Source organism: Daktulosphaira vitifoliae, unplaced genomic scaffold, assembly GCF_025091365.1.
Source record: "Daktulosphaira vitifoliae isolate Bord-2020 unplaced genomic scaffold, ASM2509136v1 Scaffold_1, whole genome shotgun sequence".
In the NCBI taxonomy this organism is placed as follows: domain Eukaryota; kingdom Metazoa; phylum Arthropoda; class Insecta; order Hemiptera; family Phylloxeridae; genus Daktulosphaira; species Daktulosphaira vitifoliae.
In genome coordinates, this window is record NW_026099572.1 from 82,140,272 (window position 1) to 82,161,246 (window position 20,975).

Here is a 20,975-nt window from a genome sequence, read left to right on the forward strand (position 1 = left end):
AACATTTAGTATTCCTTAAGACTTTTATTAATCTCAAAGTCTAATGCTAATAGTATCTTTGTTAATGAAACACAGGTTATTGCGAGTCATAATTTGTCAGAGTTGTTATAAATAAATTTTCAAAATAAAATAAATACAAAAAATATTGAACTTTTGCTTTTTTTATAAAATAAAAAATATACATTTTATTAAAAGATTTAAAATTGTTCTTTTTGTATATAATATATTTATATATAATAATATAATTTATAATACAACTCTTAAAAATTAAAAACAAACAATTAAATAGTTTTACAAACAAAAATTTAAAACAAAATCCTTAAGAGCTATAAATAAATTAGAAAAATTTATCTAGGGAAAGTAAACATATTTCGTCAATACATATTTGTTGTAATGCTGTTGCTTTCTCTGAATAGACTAGAATAGGTTTTTTGACAGCCAATGTCTGGTTCATAAATAAATAACCAAATATAAATAAAATATACGTATGAAGTACATATACAATATTTTATTAATATATTTTATTTCTTCCCCAAAAAGTCGACCATCTGGTTGTACTGAGTTTCTTCTGTAAGCAATTGAAGAGACTCTAAACAAGCCTTAAAGTATACCGTGTTAAAGCATGTAGATCTGTAAAAAAATAAAAATTACTATTTTCATATATTCCATAAAAAAATACCTTGTTACCATACTTATTAAATTATTAAATAAATATATTAATAGATTATTAGTTAGTATGTAAGGAGATAATTATCCAAAAAACAGTGATAACATATGGTGTAAATACTTCAAATTTATAATGATACATAAAATTATTTGGGAACTGCTGGTTTCAAAAACCAGCAAAATTTGAAAATTAAATATATTACAATCATTTGATTGGAAATATTTATATTTATAAAATAACTTTGATTACGTGAACAATATTACATATTTCACAACAGATTTGGCGTGCCAACTTAGTCTGTTTTTTATGCGTTTTACTTTTAAAATGTGTTGTATAATTTTTAATTTTATTTCTAATTATAACAAAAGTATTACTAAAATGATAGCATGTATTTATTCATGTTTTGTATATTAAACTACTTATTTTTTTCTACAGAAAATAAAATCTAAGTTAAAAATTAAAATTTTATAAAAACTAATCCCATATTCTACAATAAATAGAAGGATAAGGACGGGTATAAACTTAAAAATAATAAGTATAACATAATAATAATAAATAAAATAAAAGTACCTAAACCCCAGCCCCAACAGGATCTGCCCCACGCAATTGTTTAATCCCTTTCTGTATACTTTCCATTTCGTCATCAAGCAGGAGTACATCCAAACATCCTTTGAAAAATTCTGTCGTGAAGCATTTTTCCCTGCAAAATTAACTGTATGTTAGGCATTGGTTGTCTCTTGGCAGTACATAAGAACGTCGAGGGAATTTAATAATTGTGACTATCTCATTTTATTTTATTAATACGTTTATCAACTACCACTCAAAATTCCATTGTTTCAATTCGGAGAGTACTTAGAACTAATAGAAATTACCGATCAAGATGACACACCACACCAATAAATTCTTTTCTTTTCATATATGTAGTATTAAAATAACATATAAATGATTTATTTAAAAACCCAATTCTATAGAAATATACTGAATATTAAATTGAATCATTTTATTTAATTAATTAAATTCTTATCATGATGTAAAGATTTTCTACATCATAGTACAAATAAAGGTATTTTATAAAATTTTAATAGATACCGAAATGTACCTCATACCAGGTAATCTAATGTTTTATGTCAGTTAAGTATATCGGAAATTTTGTGTGGATTGTGTTCACTAAAGTTATTATTAATAAAATTATAACATTCAATTTTTAACTAAAATTTATTAACTTTTTAATATTTACTTTTAACAGTGAATAGATAGATATTACTCTCTAATAGCGACTATTATTATCATACAAAAAGTTTTAAAATTTTATTTGACAAAATTGTTATTTAAAAAGAAATCAAAATTTCTGTAGATGCTTTTATTGCTACAAAAAATAAACAAAAAGGTATTTATTGTTTGAATATTGAACACTAATTAATAGAAATTTAGTATTTTATTATTTAAAGATAAAAACATTACATTTAAACGTTGAGATGGTTATTATATTAATATTATTGAATTACTAACAATTTTTGAATGTTTAATAAAAAAAAAAAACAACTCTTCTATGAGGTTATTTATAAATGTTTATCTGAAAAATAAAATTAAGCTTCTAAAATGTTTATAATTTATAATTAGCCTAATTGACAACTTCCATTTTTAAGCACTTTTCGAAATATTTTACAATGTGTTAGACAGGAATAACAAGTATGCGCATATTTTTTGTGCGATTTTCACAATGTAGAATAAATGTCGCTCCTCTCAAATTATAAATCTCCTTCAGGTCATGTCGAAAAATGTAAGGGTTTTTTCAGTCAGTGAATTATCATAAGAGCCCAAGTAGATAAACATAAATAAAACATAAAAATTAAAAATAATAATAACGGAATTCGAGTGGTATCAAACATAAAAGAGAGAATAATAGAAGTTAATAGATTTTATTTTGAGATATATCTAAATTTGTGGGAACATAGATTTGCAACGAACCTGCACAGGAACCGAAGTTTGTCTACTTGGAAGAGGTTGTAACAGTCCTCACACACCCTATCTAATCGGGCGAATATCGCTTTGTCGTACACGCCCTTGCACTGGATGTCAAAGAACGAGCGTTTGCTAAGTGAGTGTTCGATCCCCGACGATGATGATCCCGTACCCCTGTGTCCATGGTGATGTAAGTGGTGAGCGGCCGGCACGGCGACAACGGACACGGCCATGATAGCCACAAGTGTGGCCACCAGCACTATTGCCGGTTCAAAGCCAACCCCACTGCCGTACTTCGGCATCTGCAAGTACAAAACAAAATAAATTTTGTAATTAAAAAATACATATTAAATAAAATAACATAATAATTAATATTTGCGTGATTCCCCCACTCAAACTTATTAAATAACTATTATCATAAATATCATTTTCATTACCAAAATAAACTTTGAGTTACAATACCATCAACATGTATGTTGCATACCCGTGAGTTAGATACCTAATGGTTTATGATGTGTAAAGTACTTGTACGCATTACTCAAAGCGGCGTTATCATTTTTAATTATTTCTCTGTTTATATTTTTATTTTTTTGTGCTCTTAAACGTTTATAATTTAATAACGTGAAATTGAGAATGTTTATCTTATTAGAGGTCCTCGCACGATAAGTGTTTAGATTAACCGTGCCCGACATTAATTACTTAAGATTTTTATACAGAATGTCCAATTTGTATTGAAAAAATGTTAATATAACAGTGACACTTATCGATTTTTTCATATCTTATTTTAACTTCCATAGTGTTTTTATGAATTTTGAGCTCGAAAATGAAAAAAACACATGTTATGAACATATAAATTACTTATTTATTTCTCCTAACTTCATAACAACTTATACATTTTAATCACCTGTATGTTCACTTATATACGTTAATTAAAATCTCTCGAATAATTATTAGTCAATTGAGTAGTAATTTATTTACTTAAATAGATAAATTGTTTAAACTCTTGATGACGTGTGACTTTTACATGTTTTGACATTAATTTAAAGCGATATAACTTTATGACTCGGCCAAAGCCTTTACTGACAAAAATTGAAAATAATAAATAACTGATAAGACTACGCAATACATGTGAAAGTACATAAAATTTAACAGAATGATAAACTATAAAGATAACTACTCTTATAAGTGATCGATTATCATTTTGACCTTCATTTTAAATTAATATAAGACTATATTATAAGTAAACGGTTAAATACTTTGTATTGTTTAAATACTAATAATGTCGATAACTCATGCAATATTAGAAAAATTAAAATGTAAAATTGGATAAAATAATTTAATAAATCTTTACATGTGTAACAACCGAAGATTAATAATTATAAACATGTCAGTTTAGATAACGTTTTATATGACTTTAATTTACTCTAGTTAAAAAACCTAACACGTACTAAGGTAAATAATAAATTATTACAATGCGTAGTTTTGCCGAGGATTAATTAAAAATAAAACGCAAAGACAAAAATAAGGAAGTATTTAATTAAAAATGTTTAGTGTAAAAAGATAGTAATGAAATGAATTTGGGAAAAAAATTTGGTTACAGTTTTTGGCACAAATCTGACAATCGCAAAAATCAATTAATGTTAATAATGAGGCAAGAACCAAAGCGGTCACGGATCCATAAAATGTCATAATTTTAAGTGGCAGATTTATGCGTTTATGTAAGACGTATATTTTACAAATAAAAAAATTGATTGGTAGAAAAATTGCGCTGAAAAATAATTTAATTGCAAAAACATTCCGTTAATTCATAGAATTGGGGCTATTTTTAATGTTGTGGATAGTCAAGAAGTAGTCGAGAAGAGGAGACCTTGAATTTAGCGGTCAAATTTTAACCCGAATCGGGGCCCTACCGCCTCGTTGTGGAATTAAGTATTTTTAGCATATGTATATCATGTCACAGTATTTGACCCGAAAAATACGTACACATTTTTATAGATCAACAGCACCACAGCCAAGTCGGTTACCTGTACGATTCATGTCCTGATGGTTTGGACTTCAGATATTGCACACTTTACACGGTAATTAACATGAACGACCTGAGCAAGTCGTGCGCACAGCCTTTTTTTCTTAATTGCAATTCTATCAATTTGTATACACTTATACAGGGTCCGAAGCCTTGACCCACATAGGTAGACGCGTACGAACGTACATAGGAAACGCGCTAATCCGACACATTCCAGGACATACGCGTATAAACACTTACAAATCCAGCTCGAAAACAAACATTGAAGCCCATTTTGTACTTTGTAAGAAAACATAAACGTTACATAAGCACACGCATAATATTCACATTATCCCTAAAAGAGGGTCATCGACCTTTACCCGACGTATCCATGACGTTTCAACTCGTGTGTAATCAAAGTTCTGTGGCGCCCAATTACAATTTTAGCTAGCTCTATCATCATCATCGTTCACCATAATATTTTTTGCTGCTACATCAGAAAACATTGGCCCCGGCAGTTCTGAATTATCTTTTTAATAAAAATAACGGACAATGTGTAATACATATCTTCAAATACCCTCTACACGAATGACATAATGTACAACATTCGCTGCAAAATACACGGGTCAGTGACATTGGCAGATTTTTAATGTGTATTAAATTCGTGTTGATTGAAATATTTTATCGGTGCATGTAAATAACAACGGAAAACGTTTTACAGAAACATGGTCTAAGAAATAGATAATAGTTACGGATGTAAATCTAGTGCGGATGACGTTTATGTCTTTTTTTTTTTACACAACTTTGTGTGTATTTCAAATATGGAATAGACAATGCGAACCAAATAAAATGTTAAATTTGATTAAGTAAAATTTCAACTATTTTAAAGGCCAAACACACCGCCATCAATAGTTATAATCGTTGATCGTCATTGATCAATAAATTTATATATATTTCTGTATGAAAAGTAATATTTTCATTGAATACGCAGGTTACAGGTTTAAAAGTAACAATTTATACATATTTATTACATCATATTACAAAGAGTTAAATTTTTATCACAAGTAGATTAAAATTTTGCTATAACGATTTACACGTGGATAATTATTGCGTATTGGTAATGAACACTATTAGGTTGGTCTATTTTATATAAACTATTATCAGTTTAATATACTTAAATATTTACTAGTATCGTTTGTTGGTCCATCTAGTCATGCGAAATTTGTCTATTGTTTCATACACGATTCAAGAAGTGAACTCGTGCTGATGTGTGACATCCGTCGGGGACGAGTAACACTTATGACCAAATAACGAACGGATCATGAGATTTACAACATTGATATTGAAAATGACGCGCAATGCCCTGGCTACTTAAGTAAAATATGTTTTCCCGTTTTTTGGCACCAAAAGTACGAACGTGCGACAATTCTGACGTCAGGTCGTAAAAAATAACATCGTTAATCAAGACACTTTTTGCAAAACGATCAACATCTTTAGCCAAATGAATTGGAATAGAAAAATAATCGTTCGGCATCAACTTACTATTTACACTCTCGTTTCGCACGGCCATGACATCCGCCAATATTATTATGTTGTGTTACACAACGGCGGCGGCGATGACTGTTACAACCTTCGCTTCGACTTTATATTAAAGAAATCCGTTCGTTTTACACGATTTATTTTATTATTAATTGTGATTATTGACAAAGGTCGTAGTCGTTACCGAGAAAAACACATTATATACATGTCTTTATATTTGTTGTTGTCCTTTGTCGTAAAAATTATGTTCCCTACACTCCAGTTACTATTTGCTACTTTATTAGAAAATCACTCGAGTATTTTTTTTTTTTTGTATAATGATTATTGCGTCATTTTTAGATAAGTAAAGATTAAAAAAAAAAATACCACCTTTTTTAAACCGTTATTGAACAATGTTATCAGTAGTTACAATCTGAATGTGAAACTTAAATTTAGTATGTTAAATTGTTCGATAAGATAGCTGTATTGTCATGATAATAAGAAACCATTAACCAAGATGTCACCTTATACTATCCGATTACGCTACAGTTACATATTCGTCGTAGTGCAATACTGCAATGTCAGTAATTATTACACACAATTACTAGTAATGATAGGTAACAACAGAGGTAATTTCTTGTCGAACAGAATTTAGTGGGGCGGGTCGTTCAACTGTATTAGTCATGGACACTTTGCTAATTAATACTGGGTAGCTATTACCAAATTTAAACACTCATGAGTGTTTAAAGTACGTCAGAGCACGGACGTACTAAGAATGCCCATTGCTTCCCTGCTCTAAACGACTTAAACACAGTTAAAAATGTGAATTTTTATTTAAAGTCGTGCACATGTGTTATCGAATACAACATTCCTCGCCCTCAGTATCGTACTGTTGTTGTTTACAATTAAATGTTATATAACTTCAAGACAAAATGCCGTCAAATTTTTTCAATGATCGCTAATAATTATAATCTGTTTTTGTAGTGCACAACAAAGCGGATTATTCTGTTACAAATCCAGACATGATATCAATGTATAATAATTATTACTTTTGTACGTAATACTATATACTATCCCTCGTTTAACAACTTTCACGTGGAGCCTCCGGCGGAATGCGGACAGACAACGATATCAGCCAACGGTCGGTACCTTTTCAATAATATCGAGTGTACGCGCCCTTTTAGAAACTGCATACGGTTCACTCGAGCAAAAGGGTTTACTTAGAGAATCCCCACCGCCCGCAATCAATGCAATATTAACGAGGTATAAACAAATAATTACAACGTACACAATGTGACATAGTCGTTGCAAACAAAACGTGTATCAAATGGCAAACACATCATTGTACTACTTGGTGACCACCACGCTATCGTTTTAATGTGCTGCGGAATGCAATAAGATAGAAATTTCCAGAATAAACACAACTTTTTTACTGTAGGCACGACACAATCGGGTAAAATATTTTCGTCTCCGCAAATCCCATCGCGATACAGTAATAACGATGTGAACGAAAAGAACGACGGTAACGAAGAAGCGGTCGAACTTATAGAGAGAGAAAACGTAATGGGTCGAGAACGACCACAATTATTATACTTGTGACATGTTCATTGCTTGAAAATCAATACGGACTGAAACAGAATGGAAAACTGAAAAACAAATTCGGCGGATGACACCTTATGTGGTTTTGGGACGCAGATTGCAAATTCGAGGACGGAGAAAGCCGCCAAACCGGATATTAACAAAAACCTACACGTCTGTACGTAAACCACACTGTGCAAACATCATGATTCACGCGCACGCCAATGGTATTGTGCGCTTTCATTGCTATAATTTTGTAATCCCTGCCAAGTCACCGAGTTGCACGACACCTAATAATTTTAATGGCACATGCGACAACGACGACAAACGCTAAGATTTGCACAAATCACTCGTCGTCGTTCGTAAAAATATACCGTGTAAAACCTCTGCGTGTGATCTTTTCTCGAGTACTTTTACATAATTATTATTAAAAGCTTAACGTCTGTTAGCGCAAAACAAAATATCGCAGAATCTGCTAAAAAGTAACGTCTGCAATGATAAAAAAAATTATCGACAATGGTTACTAAAAATGTGTAATCCAAAAAATTAAATTGGTATAATGACAATCGGTGGCCTGCAAGTAATGTAAATATTTCAACAATATTAATGTTGGTTTTTTATATGTACCGCCGATAGTGTAAATATTATTTATGTTTATCACTGTGAAGCGATATCAATGAGTTTACATAGTTACATAAAATCACATCTTTTAACATTTGATATTTGTAACTGAACGCGAATCCTTTTAAATGACAAGATCAAATGCTTTTCCGAGGTAAAATGTCAAGGAAGACAATCATTGAGTTGCTAATTATTACCCGGCGTTCGACAAAAACCGATGTAAATCTATCTAAAAATAATTGAATTTTTTCTCCCTTGACCTCGCAAGAGAACATATTCGTTCTCCGTGTGCGTACATGACTCCTAGATCAGCGTTAAAAACATTACCCTGGCTGAATATAGAGAACCAGATCAATTCTGATTATGTCTTACTAGTTCTAATTTTTGATTAAATAAGGCGCATTAATTCAAAGTCTATTTACTTTTTGCCTAACAAAAATAACGATAGTGGATGGTATATTTTGAACACAAATAGCTTTTGCGTACACGGAAACTTGTTTGCTAATTAATTATTGTTATCGAAATAGATATTAAATACAATTAAAACGAATTAAATAAATCCAATAGCAATAAAAACACATCTAATTATGTACTAATAGTAGTCTGAAAAAGTCAAAACGCGATAAGTTATTGGGTCGGTATTGAATAGAAGTGTGTTTGTTGTTAATTATTTAAAACATTTTTTTTAAACTATACTGGTTATCGAGACAAAATTTTTTTCTAAAAATAATAACTATTGTATTGATTTAAAATACTTAATGTAAAAATTATAAATAGAGATATATTATCTAAACATATATAATTCAATTTTCTTAATGTATGTCTCTTCAGTCACTTCAATATTAAAGTACCTATATACATCCAGTTAAAATAATTCGTTAAGGTTATCTTTGCTTATATGGATAAAAAATTAGATTAATGCAGTGGCGTTCTCAGGGTTTTGTCTTAGAGGACATAAGATATTATTTTACTACCCTGTCCAAAGTACACATTTACTATATATTTATTTGCATCCCTTGAAAACACTGTAGGGTTAATGCTATATTAAACATTATTGATTATCCGGAGATTTGAATAGCCCAATAGTCACAATAAAACTTAGTACTCTAATTCTATTTAAATTATTGTCATGTGTTTAAGGCAATAAAATATGATTGATACAAACACGACTAAATAATCTGTAAGGTAATTTATTATAATTACCATACAGATTATTTAGACGCGTTTAATAGACAAACAAGTTACTAGTCATGTGGCGCGTGTAACCGTCTAGACGTAGTGCGTAGACGCCAGATGACTGAACAATGTAACAGAAACCATTCTCAACGGAAGTGATGAAGAGAAGCAAAATGAAACCATTGGGCGAAGAACAATTAAATTGTTTATAAAACAGAATACGGACTTGGTTATACAAGTACTGAGTTTCGTGGTCGAAAACCTTTTGATTTAACCCGAATAAATCGGCCAAGGACATTTCGTTTTGTGGATTTGAAGACTACAGGAAGCATACAAGTCCACGGCTTATTCGATTCAATTATTGACTGACTTTTTTTTTATAGTTTCATCGTTGCACAATAACGAAACGATTATGCATTCTGCGGCAAACGCAAGTTTCTAATTACAGATATACGTACATGCGTTGGTACAGGCAATAAGACTGTCGACTTTTCGCAATTGTATTTAAATTCATTTATTACCTTCACTAATGTATATTTTTAAAACCGTTTGGATTATCACACGTCATTAGCAAACTCGACAGTTTTTGATGCCCTCCAGGATCGACCGTTTCCATCTCCTATTACACATAATAATGCCACCAACCAGTCCAATACACGGACCGAATTAACGAACGGTCTTCGTATTCTCTAAAATCGAAGCTTGGCGATGACGCACATTAGCGGTTAGTACATCTATAATTATGAAGATGTTTTAAGTTAACGCGGAGAATCCGATAGAGCATTACGAGTATTATTATATTTTCGCCAATCACAATGATTTTTATTTATAAACAACGCAAACTGTAATTAAGCGATTACACGTAAGTCAGTCAGTGTAGGTCGAAGATAAGACGTTTTTAATCGACGGAAATAACATTAAAATAAAAAGGCGAGACGTTACTAGTAACCGGTTTCTGGTCTACTATTACAAGTAACGTAGTAATGTATGAGTGTGAGTGCGCTTACGTTGCGACCAAAAATAAATAGACTTAATGTGTAAGGTTTATAATTACAATAAAAACAACAATTTTATGGTTTGTACACACTGATAAACCACTCAGTCATAAAAACAGTTGACAACAAGCAGCAATGGTATTTACAAAAGAATTAAGAAAATATAATAGAATAGAATTAAGGATATGTTACGATTGCACGATCGTGTGGAAAGTAGCCTTATACGGTCTAATTGGTGGCGATACAAGTCGGACCGATTATATTATCCGAAACGAGTTATTCGAAGAAGTACGCGACAAAGCACACACACAATCGTAATTATTCTTCTTGGATAAATAAAAAAATCATATTTAATCAAAGAGAAGATAGAATGCGAAAGAAAAAACACATACACCGCGGAGATACTGCACTGCACTCACTTCTCACGTGCACTGTAACACAATATTATATTTATGTACATAGTATATAATACTATATTATCGTAATGATTATATCTTGCGGTCCCTCGAAACGGAAACCAGCAAAAAAAAAAAAAAAAAAAACACCGAATGCTACAGCGGGGACGACCGCTAAATAGAAAAGAATTCAGTCGACGCGCGGCTATTTCGGACACAATGGCCGTTTTACATTTTATTTTCATCGCCGTCCCTCTAGTCTCTATTACCTATATTTATGTCAGTCTCTGACAATCCGTTGTTGGTGGACATCACATGATAATAAGAAAATAAATATTTTCTTGTCTCTAGCAAAAGCGACGTGGTGAGTCACGTACGATTCACATTATTTTTTCGGTGCACAGTTGCCTACTGACTTACGAATGCCGCCCATAGCACTCCAAAGAATAACAGTGCCGTGTCAGCTGGCGAAATTTTTTCCACGTTCAAATCACTTGCACTGGTTTTGAATCGAATTTTGAANAAATTTTTTCCACGTTCAAATCACTTGCACTGGTTTTGAATCGAATTTCCGTTGGATTTTCTTTACATTGTGGGACGACTGATATCGATATTTTCACTAATTAATATTCGGACGGGTGCTGCCGACACTCGGGTCACGGTTATCGACATTTTGAATTATTGTCAAGATAAAAGCGACCGAAATAGAAAATGAGAACTATAATTACCTATATTTGCAACGGAGCGCAGACCTTTTGACCCGCGTACCGACTTGCAGTGTAGTAAAACGCGAAAAAGTCTGTTGTTTAGATGATTCTCATTCAAATTTTTTTTTTGTTTATCGCGCCATCAAGGTCATGAATCATTAGGTACGCGAAATACGTTAACACTAATATTCAATTTCCATAAAAAACCTTAAATGTGTTCAACACTGATTATGCAAAAATATGGTCTTATCGCGTTCGTTCGAGTGATTCGCGCCAAATTATAACGAGCAACAGGTTTATACACAATATATTTAGGAAAACGATTAATAATTAATCTTTATCGGATTATTTTTGCGTAAGGAAAACTAACCGGATCTGCGCATTAATAACTTCATTAATAAATACTCATATTTTAAAAATACCTAAGCTCGAGAAACCGACGCACGTGGTACACATAACGGGTTAGTTTAAATGTTGTATATTTTTCAACTGGTACTGTAAACATTAGCATTGCGAAAGCTCCGAGTGCAAAACTGTGTTCGATGCACATAACAATGCAACCTATGATCGTCATATTTCGTCAATGTAGTGTTCAACCTGTTTCTTTATCATTTTATAGACCAGTCGACATAAAACGTCGTTTATATTATTTATTATTATTATTATTATTATATAGAGTTGTTGTTTTCCATCCAACGGCGTCATTGTTACAAACAAAACAATAAGTAAACGACTGGGTTTATTAGAGCGGTTTCTTTTCAATAGAGCCAGTGAAGAATTTCGTTATCTAGTCTTTATTTTACATTGAGCTTAGATACGATTATTATTAAACTATTATCGTCCACATGACCGAGTCCAAAATTATGATGCGATCGAGAATCTTTTAATTTAAATCTAACAATTATTTTTCAAGTGTAAACAGAGACCAACCGTCAGTAAATCCTACACGCAAAGATACTGACCTAGGTCATAGTCATAGTCTTACGAGCGAACAACAACAACAACAATAATAATAATAATAATTAATTAATTATTAAGTAAACAAATGAATCCAGTGTAAAAAGTGGTAATCGTTTGAGTCGAATTAATGTGTACTTACGGTAAAGCGGGAAACGATAGAGGCGACTATGTCGACTCGCCGAATGGCAGATGAGCTAGCGACTGGCGGCTGCGGTCGTCTTCTTCCGGGGTGGAAGGACTAGCGACGTCCTCGACGATGTTAGCGGAGGAGGCGGCAGATGCGGGCCGGCGCACAATCGGGTGATGCGATAGTTTGTTTTCGGATAAAAAACAAATTAATAATGGAAAAATAACAGAGCGAACGACGTGGGCGGTTATTTCCTTTTCGTAGGTTTTTGGCGCCAATCGCAATTGCCGTATTATTCAAAGGGGGAAAAAAGTTATTTCGTTAAATATCAAGTCTTGGAGTGATTCAGAACGAATATGTACTCGACGTAACTATTGCCGGATGGTTTACCGGTGCAGTAAGCCGGTATCATCTTAGGGCCGCAACAGCCATCGTAACGGTCGCGTATTCGCAATTCGGTCCCGAGCGGCACTTATTCCGCGCGCGCACTATCACACTCGTACGCACAAAAAAATATCTGTAGATCTCGAATTACTTATTTTTTGTCGCCCGCAGATGGGAAAAAATGTTATCCCGTCTTTTGTTTAAGGATACGCCGGTAATATTAGAAATGGACAAAAAAATATATTTCAATATTCCGTGTGATAACACACAACGTTCGAGGCGGATAGAGAGTATTGTACTTTGATTGACGGCGACTCGATTGTTACTAAGAACAAGACGGACGGGCGTTGCACGTTTATGCGCCAAACCGGGATCCACTACTCTACTACGAATACGCTGCCGGCCACTGTTCCCTCTCTCCGCCGCCGGCACCGCCACCACACCGCTAAACCGAACCCGCCGTTTGGCTCGGTTCCACTGTGCGCCAGTGTCCACTAGCCACCAAGCCGTTACTGTGTACAAGGGGTCTCGATATTATTTATTTTACTTGATATGCAATTTTTTTTTATTTTACGGCCACGATTTGCCAAGTGGTCATCGTCATCGCCTTGAGAAGCCGCCGGCTAGTCTCTCGTTGTCACCCCGTCTCTTCAGCACCACACCTTCATACCGAGCCCCGCAGTCTGACATTTTTTCCCTTCTAAATGTTTTTACTTTCCGGCTAAAAGATGACGTGTACCTGTTCGCGGGAAACAGTTTTTTCTGTATCCGTCAAAGTCATTGGCACGCGCAGTATTTTTTTAATCTAATCTACTCGCCAAATTTATTACTTCTCGTCATATAATTGTGCGATATGAATATGCTGTACACATGGAATTTGGCAAACTTAAACGCATACAAAAAATACACTCACCAAGTCGTGACAAATAATGTGTCAATTATAAATTCTTCGTGATTTTCTTTATGGAATTCATAAAAATATATGAATTAAATATTTAAAGATATTAACTGACAAGACATATCGCATAAGAAAAAATGACCAAATATTGAAAAATCCGACAAGACTTAAAAAATGTTTCATATTTTATATTCTTAGTATTATTTAATTTAATTACTCGGTTCTCTTAACAATTATTACCAAATATGGGCTTAAAGTTTTATAAGTGTGTTAAAAGTTAAAAAAAAAAACTTAATGTTCAACATAGTGCATAAATAAATGGAATGGTCAGAATGATATAAGGGTCATAATGCCTTCTGCGTTTTTTGCCATTTTGGGCCCTGACCCTGCTTGGACATTTAAACCAGTTAAATAAATCAGTATGTGTTTAGCGTTGGTAATGGTAACATTGTTCACGTAGTACATATCCGCGCTTTTTTAGTAATTTTTAAATTAATATAATTTTAATTTTAAATAGAATTAGCCACAAGTGATCAATTTTTATTATGTTTAAACCATTAATCATAAAAATACCAAGTTGATGAAAACAAAACTTTCAAAAATATTAACTGTCGGTGATATCAAAACAACACTGTAATAAAATACGTTTACAATTTTAGTACATTTTACATTAAACAAATATAGAAAAGTTCAAACTATTACTGCCTTGTAGTAAACTCCTGATTTCTATACTAGTACGCTCGTAGTTTTGAGTTAGGTAACAATTAATAACGTTTAATATGTTGGGCAATTACAGTTGATACTTAACGTAACATAATTTATGTCCAATTATAAAAACAATTACATTTTATCACTTTACGAACAAAACTAGTGTTCATGTAATAATATCGATAAGTGAATCATGGTTTTTTAGTAAGCCTCACGGCGTCGATTTGGCACGAGCCAAAGATGTTCGATCCATAGGCCAATGTGGACCTCAGATCAGATTCTTTTACTTTATATTTATAATCAGATAAAACTTGATGTACTTTTAGAATTGGACATGATATTGAAACAAACAATGCTTAATTCAAAAACGTAATCTAATTATGATTTTTAAATTTAACTCTATGCGATTTTGCTTATCTTTGAATGTTATTACAAACAATAACTTTCGGGTACTCTTAATATTATAACCATGGTTATAATATTCATTTTTAAATAAAATTTTCTCTTGGTTTTTACTAATCTAAAGTTATTATTTTAAAACTAATAAGTATATTTTTTATTTTACTTTTATAAATAGTATAACGCACTTAAAACTATACCAATTAATCGTTCTTTAAAAAAACCGGAGTAAGTAATATAAATGAAAAAGTACACAATATCGTTAAAATAATAACAAGATGCGAAAGCTTTTCAGAGCATAAAATAACTGACGTGTTAAAAATTAAATGCATAATCCGTATGTTGATAATACTTAATTAATATGATTACAAAAATTAAAATCAATTCCTGAAAATACTATACATTTTTATCGGTTTTCTGATAGTTCATCTTTACTCTAAGGCCATAATCCATTGTTCCTAATCAATTTTATTTATTTTCGTCTTTAGAGCTTACTTAGTATATATGTCACATTTATTAATACTCCAACTACAAATAAACCGTGTGTAAATAGCATCAATATGTTAGTTTATATTTCAATTTTAATAATAGTCGATCACTTTCCATTAGTTTGTACCTACGAACCCGGTCATTGGTTAATAAGTCAGTAAATAAAGAAATACTATACAGAAATATCCAAAAATTAAGTCTATTGAACAAATAAATTTCTTTTTTTTGAGGACAATTCTAATAAATAAGTTCCACAAAATCGTTAAAATAACTCAACAGATAGATGAAATAAACAACTAGAAAAGATTTTCCGTATATCCTTTATATTTATAAAGTCTACCCTCATTATAACTTATATATGGTGTTGAAAACTCATTTATTCCCGTAAAAAGCTAATATTTTTATGAAACACTTATGAATTTGTAAACACTTTTAAAAATAATAATAGTAATATTTATATAATTATTTCTTTGGATATCTTAAACCTGTAATTTTTACAAAATATTCTAAAAAAATCATATACGTTTAAATTATATAAAATTCGCAAGTTTTAAGTGTAAATATTGTACAATTATTAACTGGATTTCAATTTGATGTACTATATGAAAACGGATAAACCATTTGCATTAAAATCTCTTATCACAAATATTTTTACAATAACGAAGAAATTCGTGTATTTTTTGGAGATTTATTTGGATAAATTATAGACATTATGAGTTGTATACAATACAATATATTATAGAACTAATTAATAATAACGATTACTAAGAAAGCGGTTGTATTCTATATAAGCTTATCTTCAATATTAAACATATCACTCTACTTGTTTTTTATTTATAAGCATTATTTCGTGTACTTGAATCATTTCATTGAAACCTCAACTTTGCATAAACTCAGCATTAGTTTTAATCAATTATCATCGATTAATCAGTTTTTCTTTTTAAAATATTGATCTTCTCAACGTCATAAACTAACTCAGTATTCACAATTATAGATATCAATGGTAATTGAAATCGTTATTTTCATTTAAGTTTTACTCAGCTTAAAGCGGTGTAATTCTATGAAATTTCATCGCTTTCTTGTTAAAGTAAAATGGTACAAATTTTACTTTTATTATTACATTAACAGTGCATAATTTATAATTTTTACTTAAGCGTTTAAAATTGGATAATCATACAAAAGATGAAAAATAATAGTGTAAGCATTATGATTCTATTTATTAAACTTGGTTCACATTTAATTTACAAATTTACTTTATTACTTATATTGTCGTATATATTACTAATTATTGTCGTTTTATTATTCAATTCATTCCCAAAAAAAATATTTAGGAATGCAGAGCAATCTATGTGCGTATTATTCCTTACTTTTTGACTTCATATTAAAGTGAATTAATAGATTCTACACAATTTGAACAGCCTAATGCGAAGAAAAAAAAATTAGTTATACTCGAATTTTTTTTTAGTGTTTAAATATCCAGAAATGTAAGGCTTGTCCACCGATGTATTCGTCCCTCATGAGTTTTTTTACAATTTAATACCAATTTTAATTGTTTATTATTGGAAAACGGCCAAAATTATAATACATACCTATTAATAATAGTTCGAATAGTTGAATATTGATTTTAAACAGTTATTTTTCTAATTTACATAAGTCAGATAGATTATTTATAGATTTTTCGAAGAAGTACTATATCGTATCAACAAATATATGAAAAAAAAATTATATGCCATGAAATTTGCCAATTTTTAGCTAATCATTATTTAAAGCATTTTAATTTAACATTTTATATTTGAATCACTGAGTGCAGGTTTATAAATATGTTATAAACAAGATGCAAAATAAATTAAACAACATATTATATTTCGAGACGTTTAATGGCAATCAACTCATTGCATCGCATTTATTGCACATCCATATTTTTGTAGTTTATATTTGTGATTGTAAATATGATATATTTATCTAGTAATCATATAAAGTTAAAAAATTTTTAAACGATTTTATAAGAAATAAATATGTATTTCTTGTACTACTTCCCGGAGTTTAAAATGGATTAAATTCATATTTACATTCGTGTATAATTTTTTTTGTTTTTAAATATGTACATTTAAAGAATATACTAAGGAGTAAAATAGAAATTCGAAAAATTTGAGTAACTTTTTTTATAGATTAGAGCCAATTGAGGGCTGTTCATATTATGTCCAATTTAAAAACCTTTCCGTATAATTATTAAATTAGTAGGAATTCAATAAATAGGTCTTTAATCGATTTTATGAAATATTCTACACTTAACGTTATCTTTGGTTCTCTTTTTCAAACGATGGTTTACTATAATAATTTTTGTGGTTACTGTGATGTCTTTTTTTTTTTGCTATTATTTGCAATGTACCACCAAAATTCAGAAAAATTATTCATTGTTTTGTGAAAAAAATTTAGAGAGGATAATTAAAATGTAAATACTCCTATGAACAATTTTTTTAAATTGATCATAACTTAAAATGATGAATAATTAATTTAATACAATATAATAATTAATATTATGAGTAATTATTGGCTAATTAATCTTCATAATTAAATATTTCCCAGTTAAATTAAAAAAAAACCCATCACAGGGGGTCGCGGCACAGTGGTGACGTGGCATAGTTGGACCAAGTATAATGATATCTGACAGTGATTAAAATCACTATAAAAAAAAACGCTTGGATGCAAATCTTTAGTGTTTGATTTTAAAAAATTGGTGTATTATTCTAAAAGCTACATGATCTGCTAGTTCCTTATTAATATCCTGATTAAGATAAAGTATGTCGAATGAGAAAGGGATTATTAAAAAATATTATTTCTCATAAAAAAATTATGTTGATCCATACACTTTTCAATATGTCATAGCATTATAAAGTTAAAAATGTAAAAAATAAAATCGAGAATTTTCACACGAAAATAGCATTCGGTAGCCATTTTTACCGTGAAGACAAGTCCAGAGGTCAAATTTTTTTTTTCTATAATAAAGTACATTACATTATATTTATTTTAAGATATATATAAAAGTGTCAGACCTTCCGGAACATTTTCAAAAGTTAATTTGTGAAAAAGTTGTCATTTTAAATCCCCCCCTGTGGGCAGGTTAAGTAGCAGATTTACAAAAATATAAAAATATAATATACCAAATGATAATTAAAAACATCTAAAAGATGATGTAAAGACATCAANGATAATTAAAAACATCAAAAAGATGATGTAAAGACATCAAGCATCTATGAAAAAAAGAATTATATTGATATGTTTATTTTTAAAAAAGTTACGGCAGTTTTTAGTAAAAAAAATTGAAAAAATTTCGAAAATTAGCGATTTTTAAATTTGTAACTTTTTGGAGGTTACGCCCATTTACGGGGAACCAGGGAAATTTTTTCAAATTTTGAGGGTAATGTCTTCGACTAGAAACGATTTGAGATCTTTTGTCCTATCGTTGAAAGGAATCCGTTCGGTGAGAGCTGAGAAAAAGTGGTAACAGACACAAAAAAAAAAAAAAAAAAANAATTAAAGAAAAAGGGGAAAAAAAAAAAAAAAAAAAAAAAAAAAAAAGCACATCATTGTAAAACCAATACCTTCTCAGCTTTGCATCGAAGCTAAAAAATAGTATACACGTTCAGTCAGGCTTTCTTAATTATTTGCTATTTATTTTATTAAATATTTTTTCAATGTCCGTATGTCTACTTTTTATGTAATGAATAAATGGCTTTTCCTATAAAAGGGTACAAAATAAAGAGAGTCACTTATGAACGTTTAAAGATCCGTCAAAATAATTATCTTGCTTATAAATATGTAATGACGCCAATTTGTAACGATGAACAGAATAAACATATTAAATTTTAAGCAGAGATTGAAATTTAATGCATTTATAAATTTTGCTATAGTCATCCTGAACACGTGAATAATCAGTAGATATTCATGTTATTTAACACAAAATTTAGCTGTAGGGGTCATCAATCTCTCCCAAAATAAAATATATTCATTTGGTTTTCACTTCTGGTAAATTTTCATGGAGTTAGATGTGTTCAGAAGTGGTTTAAACAAAATTTATAAATTCTGAACTCTGCTAATAAGAAATAATTGATACACTGCAATAAAATATTTTCAATTGTTAATTATCGAATATTTTTTAACCACAATGTCAATGACATGTATGTTGGAGTCTACGAACGAAATGTACCCAAGTAATATTACTATTATTGTTCTGCAATCTGATTCACTATTGTTAAGTATAAAATTAAATGAATTCGTTATATTTTCATTTTAATAAATCTTAAAAAATATTATTGTTATGGTTTTTTTATTTTTAAATGAAAATTTCAAATTCAATAGACGTACTAGTCTTTTTTTTTTAAGTATTTACATCGATTTACAAACTGTGTAATGTGGAGAACATTTTAGAGTAATTTATAAAACATATCGCAGATATCAGATTTTTTTATTAGTTTACTTTGTTTAACTGTGCTAACTCGCTCAATTTACAATGCGTAAATGTGGCGTGTGGTAATTATTTTGTGTGAATACTCGACTATACGACAAATTTATATTACTAAAAATTTTCTCATAAATAACTAGCACTAAATAGTTTTGAAATTTATATTTGGGTGATTTAAGTACTAATTTACTGATACGTTGTAATTAATAAAAAATATACCTATGAATTGATGTTAATAATATAAAACTTAACATTATGTGTGAGACAATGTTTTTGAGAACTATTAACTTAGATTTAATTAAATAAAATACTCAAGCTTTAAAATTAAATTTTTATCGTATAATATGTTTAATAATATTAATATTAGATATTATTATATTTAAAATTTATTGAGAACTTTTCTGATATTGCTCTGATACATTGTTTTATATGCTGAAAAAAAGGGTTTCGATTTTTTTGGATAAAAACAGCATACAAGGGGTCTAACTATTAATAATTACCGCTACCGAAACAAAATTTACAATATGAGAAAAGTATCTTCATATTTCCAAAAGACAACTACTAAATTAAACTAAAAGGTCATGATATCGAGCCAATTAAATTTTATTATTAAAATGTTATACCTAATATTATATTATTATTTAAGTTACACTTACTTGTTGCCAAACTTTAGGGCTCACTAGCATACAAAACAATGAAATGTTTAAAATGTTTAGGTTTAACTGTCCACGTTATAAGATTGATCAGAATAGCGATTTCAACTACAAAATTTTGCTAATGGTTTTTAAAAGAATTTTACTTTTTTGACAGCGCGCATTAGATTCTTGGCATTATTTGGCTATTTCAATAAGCACCCGTGACAAATGTCATTGCGAGATACTTAATTTAAAAAACTTAAAATAAAACGCGAGTATGACTCTTGCGGTA

The 20,975-nt window shown here is 30.2% G+C and overlaps 1 protein-coding gene across 4 annotated transcripts; it reads right to left on the reverse strand.

Annotated features, from left to right (window-relative positions):
- Window positions 1-143: 143 nt before the first annotated feature.
- LOC126896890 (ion transport peptide-like) lies at window positions 144-20,749 on the reverse strand. Of its 4 annotated transcripts, none has more exons than XM_050670046.1 (4): window positions 20,705-20,749; window positions 2,636-2,931; window positions 1,238-1,367; window positions 144-630 (listed from the first exon to the last, which is right to left on the reverse strand). In XM_050670046.1, the coding sequence occupies exons 1-3, from the start codon at window positions 20,732-20,734 to the stop codon at window positions 1,238-1,240; spliced, it is 456 nt and encodes a 151-aa protein (XP_050526003.1). In that variant the 5' UTR covers window positions 20,735-20,749; the 3' UTR covers window positions 144-630. The 4 variants fall into 4 exon arrangements, with proteins under 4 accessions (XP_050526003.1, XP_050526005.1, XP_050526004.1 ...); XM_050670048.1 differs by lacking the exon at window positions 20,705-20,749 and adding an exon at window positions 12,721-13,453; XM_050670047.1 differs by lacking the exon at window positions 20,705-20,749 and adding an exon at window positions 5,818-5,853.
- Window positions 20,750-20,975: the final 226 nt, after the last annotated feature.

What these genes read in the sequence shown, in the direction of transcription:
- LOC126896890 (XM_050670046.1), bottom strand. Translation starts at nt 20,734, where the DNA reads ATGCTAGTGAGCCCTAAAGTTTGGCAACAA. An exon ending in GCCCTAAAGTTTGGCAACAA is followed by an intron (nt 2,932 to 20,704) that starts GTAAGTGTAACT and finishes TTGTACTTGCAG; the next exon opens with ATGCCGAAGTACGGCAGTGG. An exon ending in AAACTTCGGTTCCTGTGCAG is followed by an intron (nt 1,368 to 2,635) that starts GTTCGTTGCAAA and finishes TTAATTTTGCAG; the next exon opens with GGAAAAATGCTTCACGACAG.